The following is a 14385-nucleotide window of genomic DNA, read 5'->3' as shown; positions in this document are numbered from 1 at the left end:
AGGACAGTGTTACACAGGTAGGACAATGTTAGACATGTAGGACAGTGTTACACAGGTAGGACAATGTTACACAGGTAGGACAGTGTTACACAGGTAGGACAATGTTACACAGGTAGGACAATGTGACACAGGTAGGACAGTGTTACACAGATAGGACAATGTTAGACATGTAGGACAGTATTACACAGGTAGGACAATGTTACACAGGTAGGACAGTGTTACACAGGTAGGACAATGTTAGACATGTAGGACAGTATTACACAGGTAGGACAATGTTACACAGGTAGGACAGTGTTACACAGGTAGGACAATGTTTCACAGGTAGGACAGTGTTACACAGGTAGGACAATGTTAGACATGTAGGACAGTGTTACACAGGTAGGACAATGTTAGACAGGTAGGACAGTGTTACACAGGTAGGACAATGTTAGACATGTAGGACAGTATTACACAGGTAGGACAATGTTACACAGGTAGGACAGTGTTACACAGGTAGGACAATGTTAGACATGTAGGACAGTGTTACACAGGTAGGACAATGTTACACAGGTAGGACAGTGTTACACAGGTAGGACAATGTTACACAGGTAGGACAGTGTTACACAGGTAGGACAATGTTACACAGGTAGGACAATGTTACACAGGTAGGACAGTGTTACACAGGTAGGACAATGTTACACAGATAGGACAATGTTAGACATGTAGGACAGTGTTACACAGGTAGGACAGTGTTACACAGGTAGGACAGTGTTACACAGGTAGGACAATGTTAGACATGTAGGACAGTGTTACACAGGTAGGACAATGTTACATAGTTAGGACAATGTTACACAGTTAGGACAGTGTTACACAGGTAGGACAATGTTACACAGTTAGGACAGTGTTACACAGGTAGGACAATGTTAGACATGTAGGACAGTGTTACACAGGTAGGACAATGTTACATAGTTAGGACAGTGTTACACAGGTAGGACAATGTTACACAGTTAGGACAGTGTTACACAGGAAGGACACAGGTAGGATAATGTAATACAGCTAAGACAGTGTTACACAAGTAGTGCAGTTGTATTGAGGGGATAGTAGTTGGGTGCCCAGTGAGGTGGTGTTCCAGAAGCATATAGAATGGGTAGAAGTGATTGAATAGTAGTGTCTTAATGGTGAATGATATCCTCATGTGTAAATAAAGAAGGCACCTTTCTATTCAATTTCAGGAGAACACTGTGCTTTGTAAGAAGATCCATGAGATGGCGGGGCAGATGGTGGAGTTGAGGACGCTGCTGCAGGCTGTCCAGGACGAGAATGAGAGTCTGTCTAGCACCTGGAAGAACGTCTCCCAGGTCAGTGTGAGAGTCTGTCTAGAACCTGGAAGAAGGCCTCCCAGGTCAGTGTGAGAGTCTGTCTAGCACCTGGAAGAACGTCTCCCAGGTCAGTGTGAGAGTCTGTCTAGCACCTGGAAGAAGGTCTCCGAGGTCAGTGTGAGAGTCTGCCTAGCACCTGGAAAAATGTCTCCCAGGTCAGTGTGAGAGTCTGTCTAGCACCTGGAAGAACCTCCTCCAGGTCAGTGTGAGAGTCTGTCTAGCACCTGGAAGAACGTCTCCCAGGTCAGTGTGAGAGTCTCTCTAGCACCCGGAAGAACGTCTCCCAGGTCAGTGTGAGAGTCTGTCTAGCACCTGGAAGAACGTCTCCCAGGTCAGTGTGAGAGTCTGTCTAGCACCCGGAAGAACGTCTCCCAGGTCAGTGTGAGAGTCTGTCTAGCACCTGGAAGAACGTCTCCCAGGTCAGTGTGAGAGTCTGTCTAGCACCTGGAAGAACGTCTCCCAGGTCAGTGTGAGAGTCTGTCTAGCACCTTGAAGAACGTCTCCCAGGTCAGTGTGAGGGTCTGTCTAGCACCTTGAAGAACGTCTCCCAGGTCAGTGTGAGAGTCTAGCACCTGGAAGAACGTCTCCCAGGTCAGTGTGTCCGTCTAGCATGTGGAAGAACGTGTGAGAGTCTGTCTGCATTCTAATGGTAGTTACTGAGTAATATTTACTGTATAAGGGTCTTGTTAGTATTCAAATATGCCAATATATTTTTCTGTTTTGAAGCAGAAAAAGAAATCTTTGAAGCAACATGCCTCAGAAGTAGGATCTTCCTTTTTAACTCGCAGCTGTAGTAAAAGTTTTGGAAGTAAATTTTCAGTCAATGTCAGCAGAACCAGTGTGACAAATGAAAACACAATGCCAGTGACAATGAGTGGGAAGTGCCTGCCAAACAACTTTCTCGGTCCTCTGTCCACAACAACGCGACTCCCGACAAACACACTGTTGACACACTCAGTTGCCCTGCAGGGCTGCTGTGGATTAATTGTGACCTACGTATCTATTGTCACGATTTATCCCAAGTGCAAAATATAACAAAATATCTTTGGTACATGATGTCTGTCTTAATATGAGATTTGTTATTACATGATTTTATTGTTATAAATATATGTCATTGTGTGGTTATCACAACCTTTCATCTGTTTTGTATTTTATATTTCTATTTAAAAACTGTACCTTCACTTTCAAAATAGCAATAGATCAATGGATACATAGGTTTTATCTCTATACTGACTGGTTCATTTTCTATTTTGTTGATAAAATAACCATAATTTCATTTCTTCAAATAGAACTGTTATCTTATTGAAAAATTTCAGAATAATGTTTAATTCAGATATGATCTTTAAGATATGGTTAGAGCAGAAATTTACCTTAGCATTCATAGAGGCCGATATTTGACCACAGACCTACAGCAAAATTGAACGAAAACAGTCAATTTATATTATCACTGTTATTTAATAATGCAGAGTGACTTGTATTTAACTACCAATAAAGAAGAACATTTCTTACAATTTGTTTTACATTATCATATTGAATGCTATGTTGAAATACCACTGAATACAAGAAAAAGTACATTTTAGACAAAATAATTTATTCAAATATCAAATAATTATATTAATTTGCTCATCTTTGTTGTGAATGAGTGCCATGAAATATATCCAACCTTTTCTTTGATATGCTTGAAAACTTGTTGGGACGAATGAAATGATGGCTCACACATTTATCTGTTGTTGATGTGTGACGGGGATGTTAGCAGTGTACTGTCAGGACACTTGCCACATGCAAATAAGGTGTTTGACTGTGATTGTTGCTTTTAAACAGGACAAACACAACGCTTCCAAACAGATCGAGAATTATCAGGACAGGGTTGCAGACCTGAAAGCTCGACTAGCTACCGTGGCAGCAGACAAAGATCGGCTGTTTCAAGAAAAACTGGACCTCAATCACAAGGTGCAGCAGCTGGTGCTGGATAAAGAACAGCTCATCAAGGTAATCCACAGTACTGCGACGTCAGTAATACTAAGTCTGTGAGGTATCAGTAGTACTAAGGCTGTGAAGTGTCAGTAGTACTAAGGCTGTGAGGTGTCAATAGTACTAAGGCTGTGAGGTATCAGTTGTACTAAGGCTGTGAGGTATCAGTAGTACTAAGGCTGTGAAGTGTCAGTAGTACTAAGGCTGTGAAGTGTAAGGAGTACTAAGGCTGTGAGGTGTCAGTAGTACTAAGGCTGTGAGGTATCAGTAGTACTAAGTCTGTGAGGTATCAGTAGTACTAAGGCTGTGAAGTGTCAGTAGTACTAAGGCTGTGAGGTGTCAGTAGTACTAAGGCTGTGAGGTGTCAGTAGTACTAAGGCTGTGAGGTATCAGTAGTACTAAGGCTGTGAAATGTAAGTAATACTAAGGCTGTGAAATGTAAGTAATACTAAGGCTGTGAGGTGTCTGTAGTACTAAGGCTGTGAGGTATCAGTAGTACTAAGGCTGTGAGGTGTCAGTAGTACTAAGGCTGTGAGGTATCAGTAGTACTAAGTCTGTGAGGGATCAGTAGTACTAAGGCTGTGAAATGTCAGTAGTACTAAGGCTGTGAGGTATCAGTAGTACTAAGGCTGTGAGGTATCAGTAGTACTAAGTCTGTGAAATGTCAGTAGTACTAAGGCTGTGAGGTATCAGTAGTACTAAGGCTGTGAAATGTCAGTAGTACTAAGGCTGTGAGGTATCAATAGTACTAAGGCTGTGAAGTATCAATAGTACTAAGGCTGTGAGGTATCAGTAGTACTAAGGCTGTGAGGTATCAGTAGTACTAAGGCTGTGAGGTATAAGTAGTACTAAGGCTGTGAGGTATCATTAGTACTAAGGCTGTGAGGTATCATTAGTACTAAGGCTGTGAAATGTCAGTAGTACTAAGGCTGTGAGGTATCAGTAGTACTAAGGCTGTGAGGTATCAGTAGTACTAAGGCTGTGAGGTATCAGTAGTACTAAGGCTGTGAAATGTAAGTAATTTTAAGGCTGTGAGGTATCAGTAGTACTAAGGCTGTGAAATGTAAGTAATACTAAGGCTGTAAGGTATCAGTAGTACTAAGGCTGTGAGGTATTAGTAGTACTAAGGCTGTGAGGCATCAGTAGTACTAAGGCTGTGAGGTATCAGTAGTACTAAGGCAGTGAGGTGTCAGTAGTACTAAGGCTGTGAGGTGTCAGTAGTACTAAGGCTGTGAGGTATCAGTAGTACTAAGGCTGTGAGGTATCAGTAGTACTAAGGCAGTGAGGTGTCAGTAGTACTAAGGCTGTGAGGTGTCAGTAGTACTAAGGCTGTAAGGTATCAGTAGTACTAAGGCTGTGAGGTATTAGTAGTACTAAGGCTGTGAGGCATCAGTAGTACTAAGTCTGTGAGGTATCAGTAGTACTAAGGCAGTGAGGTGTCAGTAGTACTAAGGCTGTGAGGTATCAGTAGTACTAAGGCTGTGAGGTATTAGTAGTACTAAGGCTGTGAGGCATCAGTAGTACTAAGTCTGTGAGGTATCAGTAGTACTAAGGCAGTGAGGTGTCAGTAGTACTAAGGCTGTGAGGTGTCAGTAGTACTAAGGCTGTGAGGCATCAGTAGTACTAAGGCTGTGAGGTATCAGTAGTACTAAGGCAGTGAGGTGTCAGTAGTACTAAGGCTGTGAGGTGTCAGTAGTACTAAGGCTGTGAGGTGTCAGTAGTACTAAGGCTGTGAGGTATCAGTAGTACTTAGGCTGTGAGGTATCAGTAGTACTAAGGCTGTGAAATGTCGGTAGTACTAAAGCTGTAAGGTGTCAGTAGTACTAAGGCTGTGAGGTATCAGTAGTACTAAGGCTGTGAGGTATCAGTAATACTAAGGCTGTGAGGTATCAGTAGTACTAAGGCTGTGATGTATCAGTAGTACTAAGGCTGTGAGTTGTCAGTAGTACTAAGGCTGTGAGGTGTCAGTAGTACTAAGGCTGTGAGGTATCAGTAGTACTAAGGCTGTGAGGTATAAGTAGTACTAAGGCTGTGAAATGTCAGTTGTACTAAGGCTGTGAGGTATCAGTAGTACTAAGGCTGTGAGATGTCAGTTGTATTAAATCTGAGATTCACCAGTACGTCTGTGACAAATCAGTAGTATTAAATCTGTGAGATTCACCACTATTACGATTTGTAACAAATCACATGTACATTTAAGATTTTCAGTCCTGTTAAAGTTACATTTATGAGATTCGGTAGTACATCTGGTTATCTGTACCATTACATCTGTGAGATATCAACGTAAGGAATGGTCATATATTATGGGGGATGGGTGTGGGTGGAGGGATTAGTCTTAGAACTGTGTCATGTTTTGTGGCCTTAGGATCAGTTATTTATATATCCCCTGCCATGAAGTGAAAGGGGGATATAGGAATGGATGCTGTCCATCCATCCTTCCATTCATTCATCACGTTTCGTTACCAGAGCAGAACTTAAAACCCAAGAGAGATATCTTAACCAAACTTGGCACATAGATAGGTCTAGTGGTAAACTGGTGCCTTTTGATAGTTTGGAATGTTTGAAAATATAATTTTAAAGTTTCCATGGCAACGACTTTGACATGAAAATGGAGGTAGTGCTCATTTCCGGAGCAGATCTTGTTTAATCTATAGTTTTACAGATGTGTTCAGAGTTAGTGAGCCTTCTGGCTTTATTTTTCAAGGATAGCAGAATGTTTTTTTATGCTAATCTCCTGACCGATGCCATGTTGTAGGTGAAGTTGTCGCTGGAGGAGCAGATCACAGACGCACAGCGTGACCTGAACAAGTCGCGGATGTCGTCCAACAAGAAGCACGATGACACCAGGAAGCTGGGGGAGGAACTCCAGGGGGTGAAGAGGGTGAGTGAAGGGGATATGTTGCCAGGAGACTTAGCAGGGACACTTGGCAGGGGCTCTTGGCAGGGGCTCTTGGTGGGACACTTCACCAGCAAGGCATCACTAAACATATGTCACCTTTAACTGTTATTGATGTGTACAGTTTTTGCCTTATAGAAATGGAGGGTCAGTTTTGTTTTTTTCATGGTCAACCTGGAATCTGTGACATGGCATGTGGAAGAGGTGTGCAAGGGCCCCTTTCCACGAAGCGATCTTAGCGCTAAGTCGATCCTAACTCCAATTCTTCAACACTGACTTGGGACAGTTGCAGCGCTAAGTTAATACTTACTCCCATTCTTTAGCACTGATTTACAACAGTTGTAGCGAAGATGGCTTTGTGGACCGGGGCCCTTGTCCATGAATGTATCTGTAGCTCTGGTAGCCACAGATGGGTACTAGAGGAACCCACTGGACCCACTGGACCCACATGTACGTATGTCCTTGTCCACTGTTCTAGGTGAGCCAGGAACTGTCCATGGAGCTGGCGTCAGTCAAGGCCTTCTACGAGCGTGCCCTGGAGCAGATCTCGCTGCTGGAGAACGGGAAGAAGATGCAGCAGCAGCACCAGGAGCTGTCCGAGCAGGAGAAGAGGCGGCTGCAGGGCGAGGTGGACAGGCTGACACAGGTAGGGTGGAGGTCCTGGAAACCACCCAGTCAGAGGGGTGGAAGGGTAGAGTAGGGGTGAAACAATACATCGGTGCACCAGTGCACCGTGAGTTTTCATGCGACAATACCATACATTTTGTATCGATACAAGACGATACACATGCTAAAAGAATTTACTTACTACTCGTTTTAAATACACCCAGCATTTTTGTCAGACAAATATCACAAAATGTGTTGTAATTAAGGTTTCATGTTCCTGACTAATAATAGTCGCTATGAACATGTGTCTTAAGCTAGCTTTACTTTTTGAACCTGCTCTAAAATATTTCTAGTCAAGAAGATGTCACGTGATTGGACGTAAATATGCATTGCGCCATGTGTATCGTATCGTGACTTATATGTAGTGATCGTATCGTAATGTGACCTTGCTGTATCGTTTCACCCCTGGGGTGGATGGTGATGGGGGTTATATTGGATACAAGGCTTGAAGGTGGGGGTGGATGGTGATGGGGGTTATACTGGATACAAGGCTTGAAGGTGGGGGTGGAGGGTGATGGGGGTTATATTGGATACAAGGCTTGAAGGTGGAGGGTGATGGGGGTTATATTGGATACAAGGCTTGAAGGTGGGGGTGGATGGTGATGGGGGTAATATTGGATACAAGGCTTGAAGGTGGGGGTGGATGGTGATGGAGGGTTATATTGTATACAAGGCTTGAAGGTGGTACCATGCTTGATAGTTGGCATCTTAGAAAGGCTACATTAACATTGAAACAGTCAACTCAAAAGACATACTGACTAACACACTGTGGAGGTAAATATTCTTGTGTAATTGCTGTGTTATATTTGTGAAACATCCCTGTCAGCATTCCAGGGTCATGGCTCTGGTACATCGTTCTTGTGGTGAAAGGGGTCTATAATGACCCTGGGTTTCCCATGTCAATCAAAGATCTCATTGAACATCATGGATAGACCAACTAAGTCAGGACCTAGTGAATACACATCTCCTTGACCAGTGATCTCACTGTCAGCCACAGTGTTGTGTGCCCCATTGTAGGGCTCAGATAGGGCCAGTGTAATGTCCAATCTTAGTAGAGATTCATTCCGTGTTGCCAGCTGCTTGATGGGCGGAGTCGGGAAGACCGCAAGGGCCGTGAGGAGCTGGAGGATAGCATGTCCCGGATAAAGGTGAGAAGATGCTGGTCAGATTGTGGCCCTCGATGCACTTGAGACAAGGGTCTGCCTAGCTGTGAACCATTTATTGCTGGTCCATCTACCTTGAGCTTTTCAGGGAATTTAGTAAATCTTGCCCTTAAGTATACCCGTGTGATATTAAACAGGAATCTTGCCCTTCAGTATGTGATAGCAGGAATTTAGTTTATCTTGGCCTTAATGATACTCATGTGATAACAGGAATCTAGTGAATATTGCCCATCAGGATACTCATGTGATAACAGGAATTTAGTGAATCTTGCCCTTTAGTATACCAATGTGATAACATAAATTTAGTGAATCTTGCCCTTTTGTATACCCATGTGATAACAGGAATTTAGTGAATCTTGCCCATCAGGATACACATGTGATAACAGGAATTTAGTGAATCTTGCCCATCAGGATACCTATGTGGTAACAGGAATTTAGTGAATCTTGCCCTTTAGTATACCAATGTGATAACATAAATTTAGTGAATCTTGCCCTTTTGTATACCCATGTGATAACAGGAATTTAGTGAATCTTGCCCATCAGGATACACATGTGATAACAGGAATTTAGTAAATCTTGCCCATCAGGATACCTATGTGATAACAGGAATTTAGTGAATCTTGCCCTTTAGTATACCCATGTGATAACAGGAATTTAGTGAATATTGCCCATCAGGATACCTATGTGATAACAGGAATTTAGTGAATTTTGCCCTTTAGTATACCCATGTGATAACAGGAATTTAGTGAATATTGCCCATCAGGATACCTATGTGATAACAGGTACTTAGTGAATTTTGCCCATCAGTATACTAGTGTGATGAAGGGAATTTAGTGAACTTTGCCCTCCAGAATATCCATCAGATCAGTGGAAATGATGAGTATCCTCCAGTGCTACAGTATCCCATGAGCTGTTATGTGTGACTGTCATGTATGCCATTATGTAACATGTGTTGGGATGTAGGTTTTAATTGCCTGATTGCTAACCTTGGGTGTGGTTCTTTTATTCAGTTGATGCACTCAGCCAAAGTTTTAGATGGTCTGAGTAGGTTTGAGGTTTGTATAGCCACAGTGTTGATATGAAGGCTCTCGCAATGGCTTGACTTGCACTCGGTAGACTATCTAACTAATTCCTTCTTTCGATCTGTCAAATGCACAAACTCTGGCTTTCAAAATTTGTATGTAGTGCCTCTTGGTATTTTTTCGTTCAAAATGATGTTAATATTTCTGAGAAAGTTCTTCCAGTAAACATAACATTGGTCTGGAGTAGAAGCCGTGTGATGCAGTAGCGCCAACTTGGCTTCTTGACTGCTGTCATGTTGAATGTTGTAGCCAGCGGTTGTAAGAAGCCCTAGATAGCACTGAGTGTGTGGAGGTCCCCTGGGGCTCTACAGTGAAACTGTAACACAGCCAGACAGTCAACATACGTTGTAGTTTTGTCTGATTGTATTACAGGCACGTGAAGGCATTCATGTTTCCAGCACAAACTGAGCAACAAACCGATGTCGTACTGTATCCATGCACCCTTATGCACCCTTGATCAACAAAGCGATCTTAGCGCTCAGGCGATCATATCTCTCATACATTAACATAGACTTGCGATGATCGTAGCGCCAAGATCGCTTTGTGGAACAGGGCCCTGGGTGCCGTTGTTCGAAACAACCCTAGCGCTACGACTGTCGTAAGTCTATGTTAATGGATCACCTTAGCACTACGATCGCTTTGTACAATGGCACCCTGGACACCTTTGTACACCTGAACATCTGTTCAAATCCTGTGTGAATACATGCTCAACTCTACACCTGTGAAATTATGAACACCTGTACATGATACACCTTTTCTTTGATGAATCAGTGTTACACAGCTAACATGGCACCATGTGGACATTATCTGTCTTCCATGGGAGTACATGGTGGAAAGTCAGAAAACATCGCTCAGGACAAGATGTGCTCGATTCTTGACAATGGGGACCTCTACCCTTTGTGTGTGTTTGAATGTTTGTGTTTAACACTTTATTAGCTAGTTTAAGTTTTGAATCGTCTAGTCCTGCAGAGTTTGGTTTAGTTCACCAAGCTGTAGATTCAGGCGGATTTAAGACAGATGTACTTGTTTCATTTATTATCATATAATGTCATTTGGTTTCATTCAGCAGTACATCCAACCCCATGTTGTTTACTGTTGTGTCTCGTTGTGCTTGTGACAGTCACACAACACTGTCAGGCTGGGCTACCACTGGAGGCTGCTGATGCCAGCTTACTGCAACTTGCTTATTTAGCCTAGGTGTATGATGGACATATATGCAGTCTTATACTTTTTACTGAGCTTAATTAACCAAAAATATAAATACTGCTCAGAAGAAGTTAAAGAACACCCAATCCTTTTATGTTACTAAAGTTAATGTGTCATGTTATGACATGACATAATTAACTATTGTAATATGAAAGAATTGGGTGTTCTCTGACTTCTTTTGAGTAGTATGTGTTCAAATGTATGCTTATAGTTTGTGGTATTGTCTCATACCTATTGACATAGTCAGCACCCCAGATATTTAACCCCATCAAAGAGCAAACGGTGTGCTTATTGGGATGCGGTCTAAGATTGGGGATGCTTAGGTGTTTTTATACAGCACAAATTTATCTTTGTTCATTTTTTAATCAGTCACCATTTATATAATGCTTGAATACTGATATTTTGAAATTTCCAGTCATGTGATCAAAAAGCTCAACAATCAACATAGATGCAGGAATGTGAGAGTGTTGGAGTGGGGTTAGATAAAGGGTGAAGGGTGCTTATTATGTCGATTATGATAATGTGTAATTGATAATATTATTATAACCATGTTTAACTTCTTATATGCACTATATAGGTAATGTATATGTAAATACACTATATGTAGGGGAAATTAAAATTGTATGGGTTTCTTACGCTTTAGACACCTTGAACTGTACCTACATAGATGTGACGTACTCAAGTCTGAGTTTATCATAACAATCCCTGGGTACCATTGTACAGAACAACCTTAGCACTACGACTGTCGTATGTCTGTGCTAAGGGATGGCAGTTACGGTCACCTTAGTGCTAAGATCACTTTGTACAACGCCACCCTGGTCTGTGTGAGACTGGTAACTGTGTTGTTTTGTGTTTGTTGTTGTTTATAGTTCTGCCATTCAAAACGTTGTACAAAGAAGGAGTGAAATGAAAATTGACCAGGAGTCTCCTTGTTTCTCGTGGTCGCGGTGGTGAACACACCAGTTTGAATTCAATGGAATGTGAACTAGTGCTTTCAGATCTATTTCCCTCTTATAAACATTCTAGGGTAGGCGAATCCATTGACTGATTTTATAACAGAAGACTTGCCTTGTATGATACATGAAGGAACTAATTTTACTTGTACAGTGTTGTAAGTTCTCAAAATATATCCTAAATGCTTGTTTAAAAAAAGCACATTTTTCATTATCTATTTCATCCTCCTACTCAGTGATGTTGAAAAATAAGTCTGTGAAAACAAGTAATAATAAAAGAGGTTTTAATATGTATATAATACAACAGTGAGGTTGAGTTACAGTATGGGATTTTGATGTTTTGATGAAATTCAGGGGTTCTTAGTTTCTAGGGGTTTTGGCTGGAGTATTTGCATATAAAGATCCGATAGCCTTTGGAATAATGTTAAGTTTATGACAAGGACCCCTTGCCTTTCATTCTTTTTTTAAAACACTGGGATTTACTGCCAATATTTGTGGTGGCTATATTAAGCCGGGCCCTGCACACAGTGTAATTTGTAGGTCCCTATGCCCCACCATAGGCTGGCTGTCGATGCAGGTCACAGAGATCGACAATCATTAAATATCAATCAACTATCGATAAATATCAGAGTAGTAACAATGAGCAAATACGCAAAACAAGTCCAAACAAATCGACATATTTCACCCAACTGGCGAGTGGTGGCACATATGTGCGTAGATTACTTTGGACATTAAAGATATAACGAAAACAGTTGCTTTCCATCTTCAGCAATTGGCATAATTGACAAGAACAAGTCTGTTTTGGTTATCTAAACTTTATTTCATCAAAATAGTTTACGTAAGATATTATCGATGACACAATTTTCATATCGATTAATGTTTATATTTCTTTACTTCAACAATGATTACGATTATGGATGTTTATAGCCATCCCTACCCCAGCATGTTCAGTGTGTTCTCCATGTAATCAGTGTGGTGTGTTCTGTACAGACTGACCTGAAGCAGCTGAGGAACGAGAAGGCCCAGACAGACAACCACAACAGGGAGCTGGAAATGGTGGGTTATTGTAACATCGGCAGTCCACACCTCACGTGTCCTCAGATACACCTGCACATGTTCTTGTCTGTTTTTTCACTTTGTGTAGTTGCAAGTAATACACACAGCCATGATAAGTTGTTGATGGAATTGTCCATCCATGCTTGCCACCATGTTTCCCTTGGTTTCATCAACCAAGGTGTCATCTCTTTCTGCGGCCTGAAATGTTGCTTGCTCAAATTGTATTGACAAAAAATGCAATTAAAATAAAACAGAAAAATTAGATGTCTACAATTTCCCATAAAAATGGATCACAATGTATTTATATTGCCCAATATCTTTTTTCTATAAAATGTTTTTTTTTCAAAATGTGTACTAGCTATTCTCTGGATTCTAATGAGATTCCACAGCAGTGTATCATGCCAGACGTTGACAAACATGGCCCTATTTTGTACTAGTTATTCTCTGGATTCTAATGAGATTCCACAGCAGTGTATCATGCCAGACGTTGACAAAAATAGCCCTATTTTGTACTAGCTATTTTCCGGATTCTAATGAGATTCCACAGCAGTGAATCATGCCAGACGTTGAAAAACATTGCCCTATTTTGTACTAGCTATTCTCTGGATTCTAATGAGATTCGACAGCAGTGAATCATGCCAGACGTTGACAAACATGGCCCTATTTTGTACTAGCTATTCTCTGGATTCTAATGAGATTCCACAGCAGTGAATCATGCCAGACGTTGACAAACATAACCCTATTTTGTACTAGCTATTCTCTGGATTCTAATGAGATTCCACAGCAGTGAATCATGCCAGACGTTGACAAACATGGCCCTATTTTGTACTAGCTATTCTCTGGATTCTAATGAGATTCCACAGCAGTGATCCATGCCAGACGTTGACAAACATGGCCCTATTTTGTACTAGCTATTCTCTGGATTCTAATGAGATTCCACAGCAGTGTATCATGCCAGACGTTGACAAACATAACCCTATTTTGTACTAGCTATTCTCTGGATTCTAATGAGATTCCACAGCAGTGATCCATGCCAGATGTTGACAAACATGGCCCTATTTTGTACTAGCTATTCTCTGGATTCTAATGAGATTCCACAGCAGTGAATCATGCCAGACGTTGACAAACATGGCCCTATTTTGTACTAGCTATTCTCTGGATTCTAATGAGATTCCACAGCAGTGAATCATGCCAGACGTTGACAAACATGGCCCTATTTTGTACTAGCTATTCTCTGGATTCTAATGAGATTCCACAGCAGTGAATCATGCCAGACGTTGACAAACATTGCCCTATTTTGTACAGAAACTACAGCGAGCCAATGAGGAGATCCGGCGGACATCCACCATCCAGCAGGAGGAGATGGTGACGTGGAAGTTGACGTGCGAGAGACTGACCGGTGCCGTCACAAGGAAGGAGTCAGAGTTGCAGAGTCTCACAGACAAGTGTCACGACACGGAGTCCATTGTAAGCTGGAGACAGGTGTTAGGGACCCACCATTTTATTATGCTGGTGTGGAAAATTTTTGTCTTGAAAAAGAAATGCTTTCGGTCAAGGGTTCAAAAGAAGTAGCCGAACAATTACATTTTTTTTCACATAATTTTCTAACAGGACATCAAGATTAGTCAAAGGCTAAGGTCAGCTTTCAGGTTTTTTTAGAAACATGGTTATGTGTTTGTCAGTTTCTGAGTATATGGTTACCTCTCTGCAGCCATGAAACTTTGATTGCATGTGTCTTTACAAATCTTTACACATCTGATGTTGGTGATATGTCTAGCAAAGTTCAAGACCATCTTTGTGATTATAATGTAGCATTGCTGTATCCTACTGGAAGGAGAACATTAGTAGCTGGGTGTATTCTTCCAGATCAGAAGATTACAAGAAGAACTCAGGATAATCCGAGACCAGTACGAAGCACTTGAAGACCAGAGAGATGACACAGACAGGTGGGTACAGGTGACATAGATAGGTGGGTACAGGTGAAACTGACAGGTGGGTACTGGTGACACAGACAGGTGGGTACAGGTGACACAG

General features: G+C 41.7%; 1 protein-coding gene across 12 annotated transcripts in view; it reads left to right on the top strand.

The window, feature by feature from the left end:
* Positions 1-14385, top strand: part of LOC124134232 (girdin-like) — a 71159-nt gene that overhangs the window by 21374 nt on the left and 35400 nt on the right. For 11 of the 12 annotated variants that reach the window (XM_048403356.1, XM_048403365.1, XM_048403363.1 and 8 more), the window contains 9 exons: positions 1212-1337; positions 3180-3347; positions 6085-6210; positions 6704-6871; positions 7968-8039; positions 9065-9109; positions 12286-12351; positions 13657-13818; positions 14218-14297. In XM_048403356.1, coding sequence (XP_048259313.1) covers positions 1212-1337; positions 3180-3347; positions 6085-6210; positions 6704-6871; positions 7968-8039; positions 9065-9109; positions 12286-12351; positions 13657-13818; positions 14218-14297 — 1013 coding nt within the window. The remainder of the gene's footprint in view (positions 1-1211; positions 1338-3179; positions 3348-6084; positions 6211-6703; positions 6872-7967; positions 8040-9064; positions 9110-12285; positions 12352-13656; positions 13819-14217; positions 14298-14385) is intronic. The other variant, XM_048403361.1, reaches the window with a different exon arrangement.

This window comes from Haliotis rufescens, unplaced genomic scaffold, assembly GCF_023055435.1.
Source record: "Haliotis rufescens isolate VD_foot unplaced genomic scaffold, xgHalRufe1.0.p SCAF_1, whole genome shotgun sequence".
NCBI classification, from domain to species: domain Eukaryota; kingdom Metazoa; phylum Mollusca; class Gastropoda; order Lepetellida; family Haliotidae; genus Haliotis; species Haliotis rufescens.
This window is presented reverse-complemented; position numbering and strand designations above follow the sequence as displayed.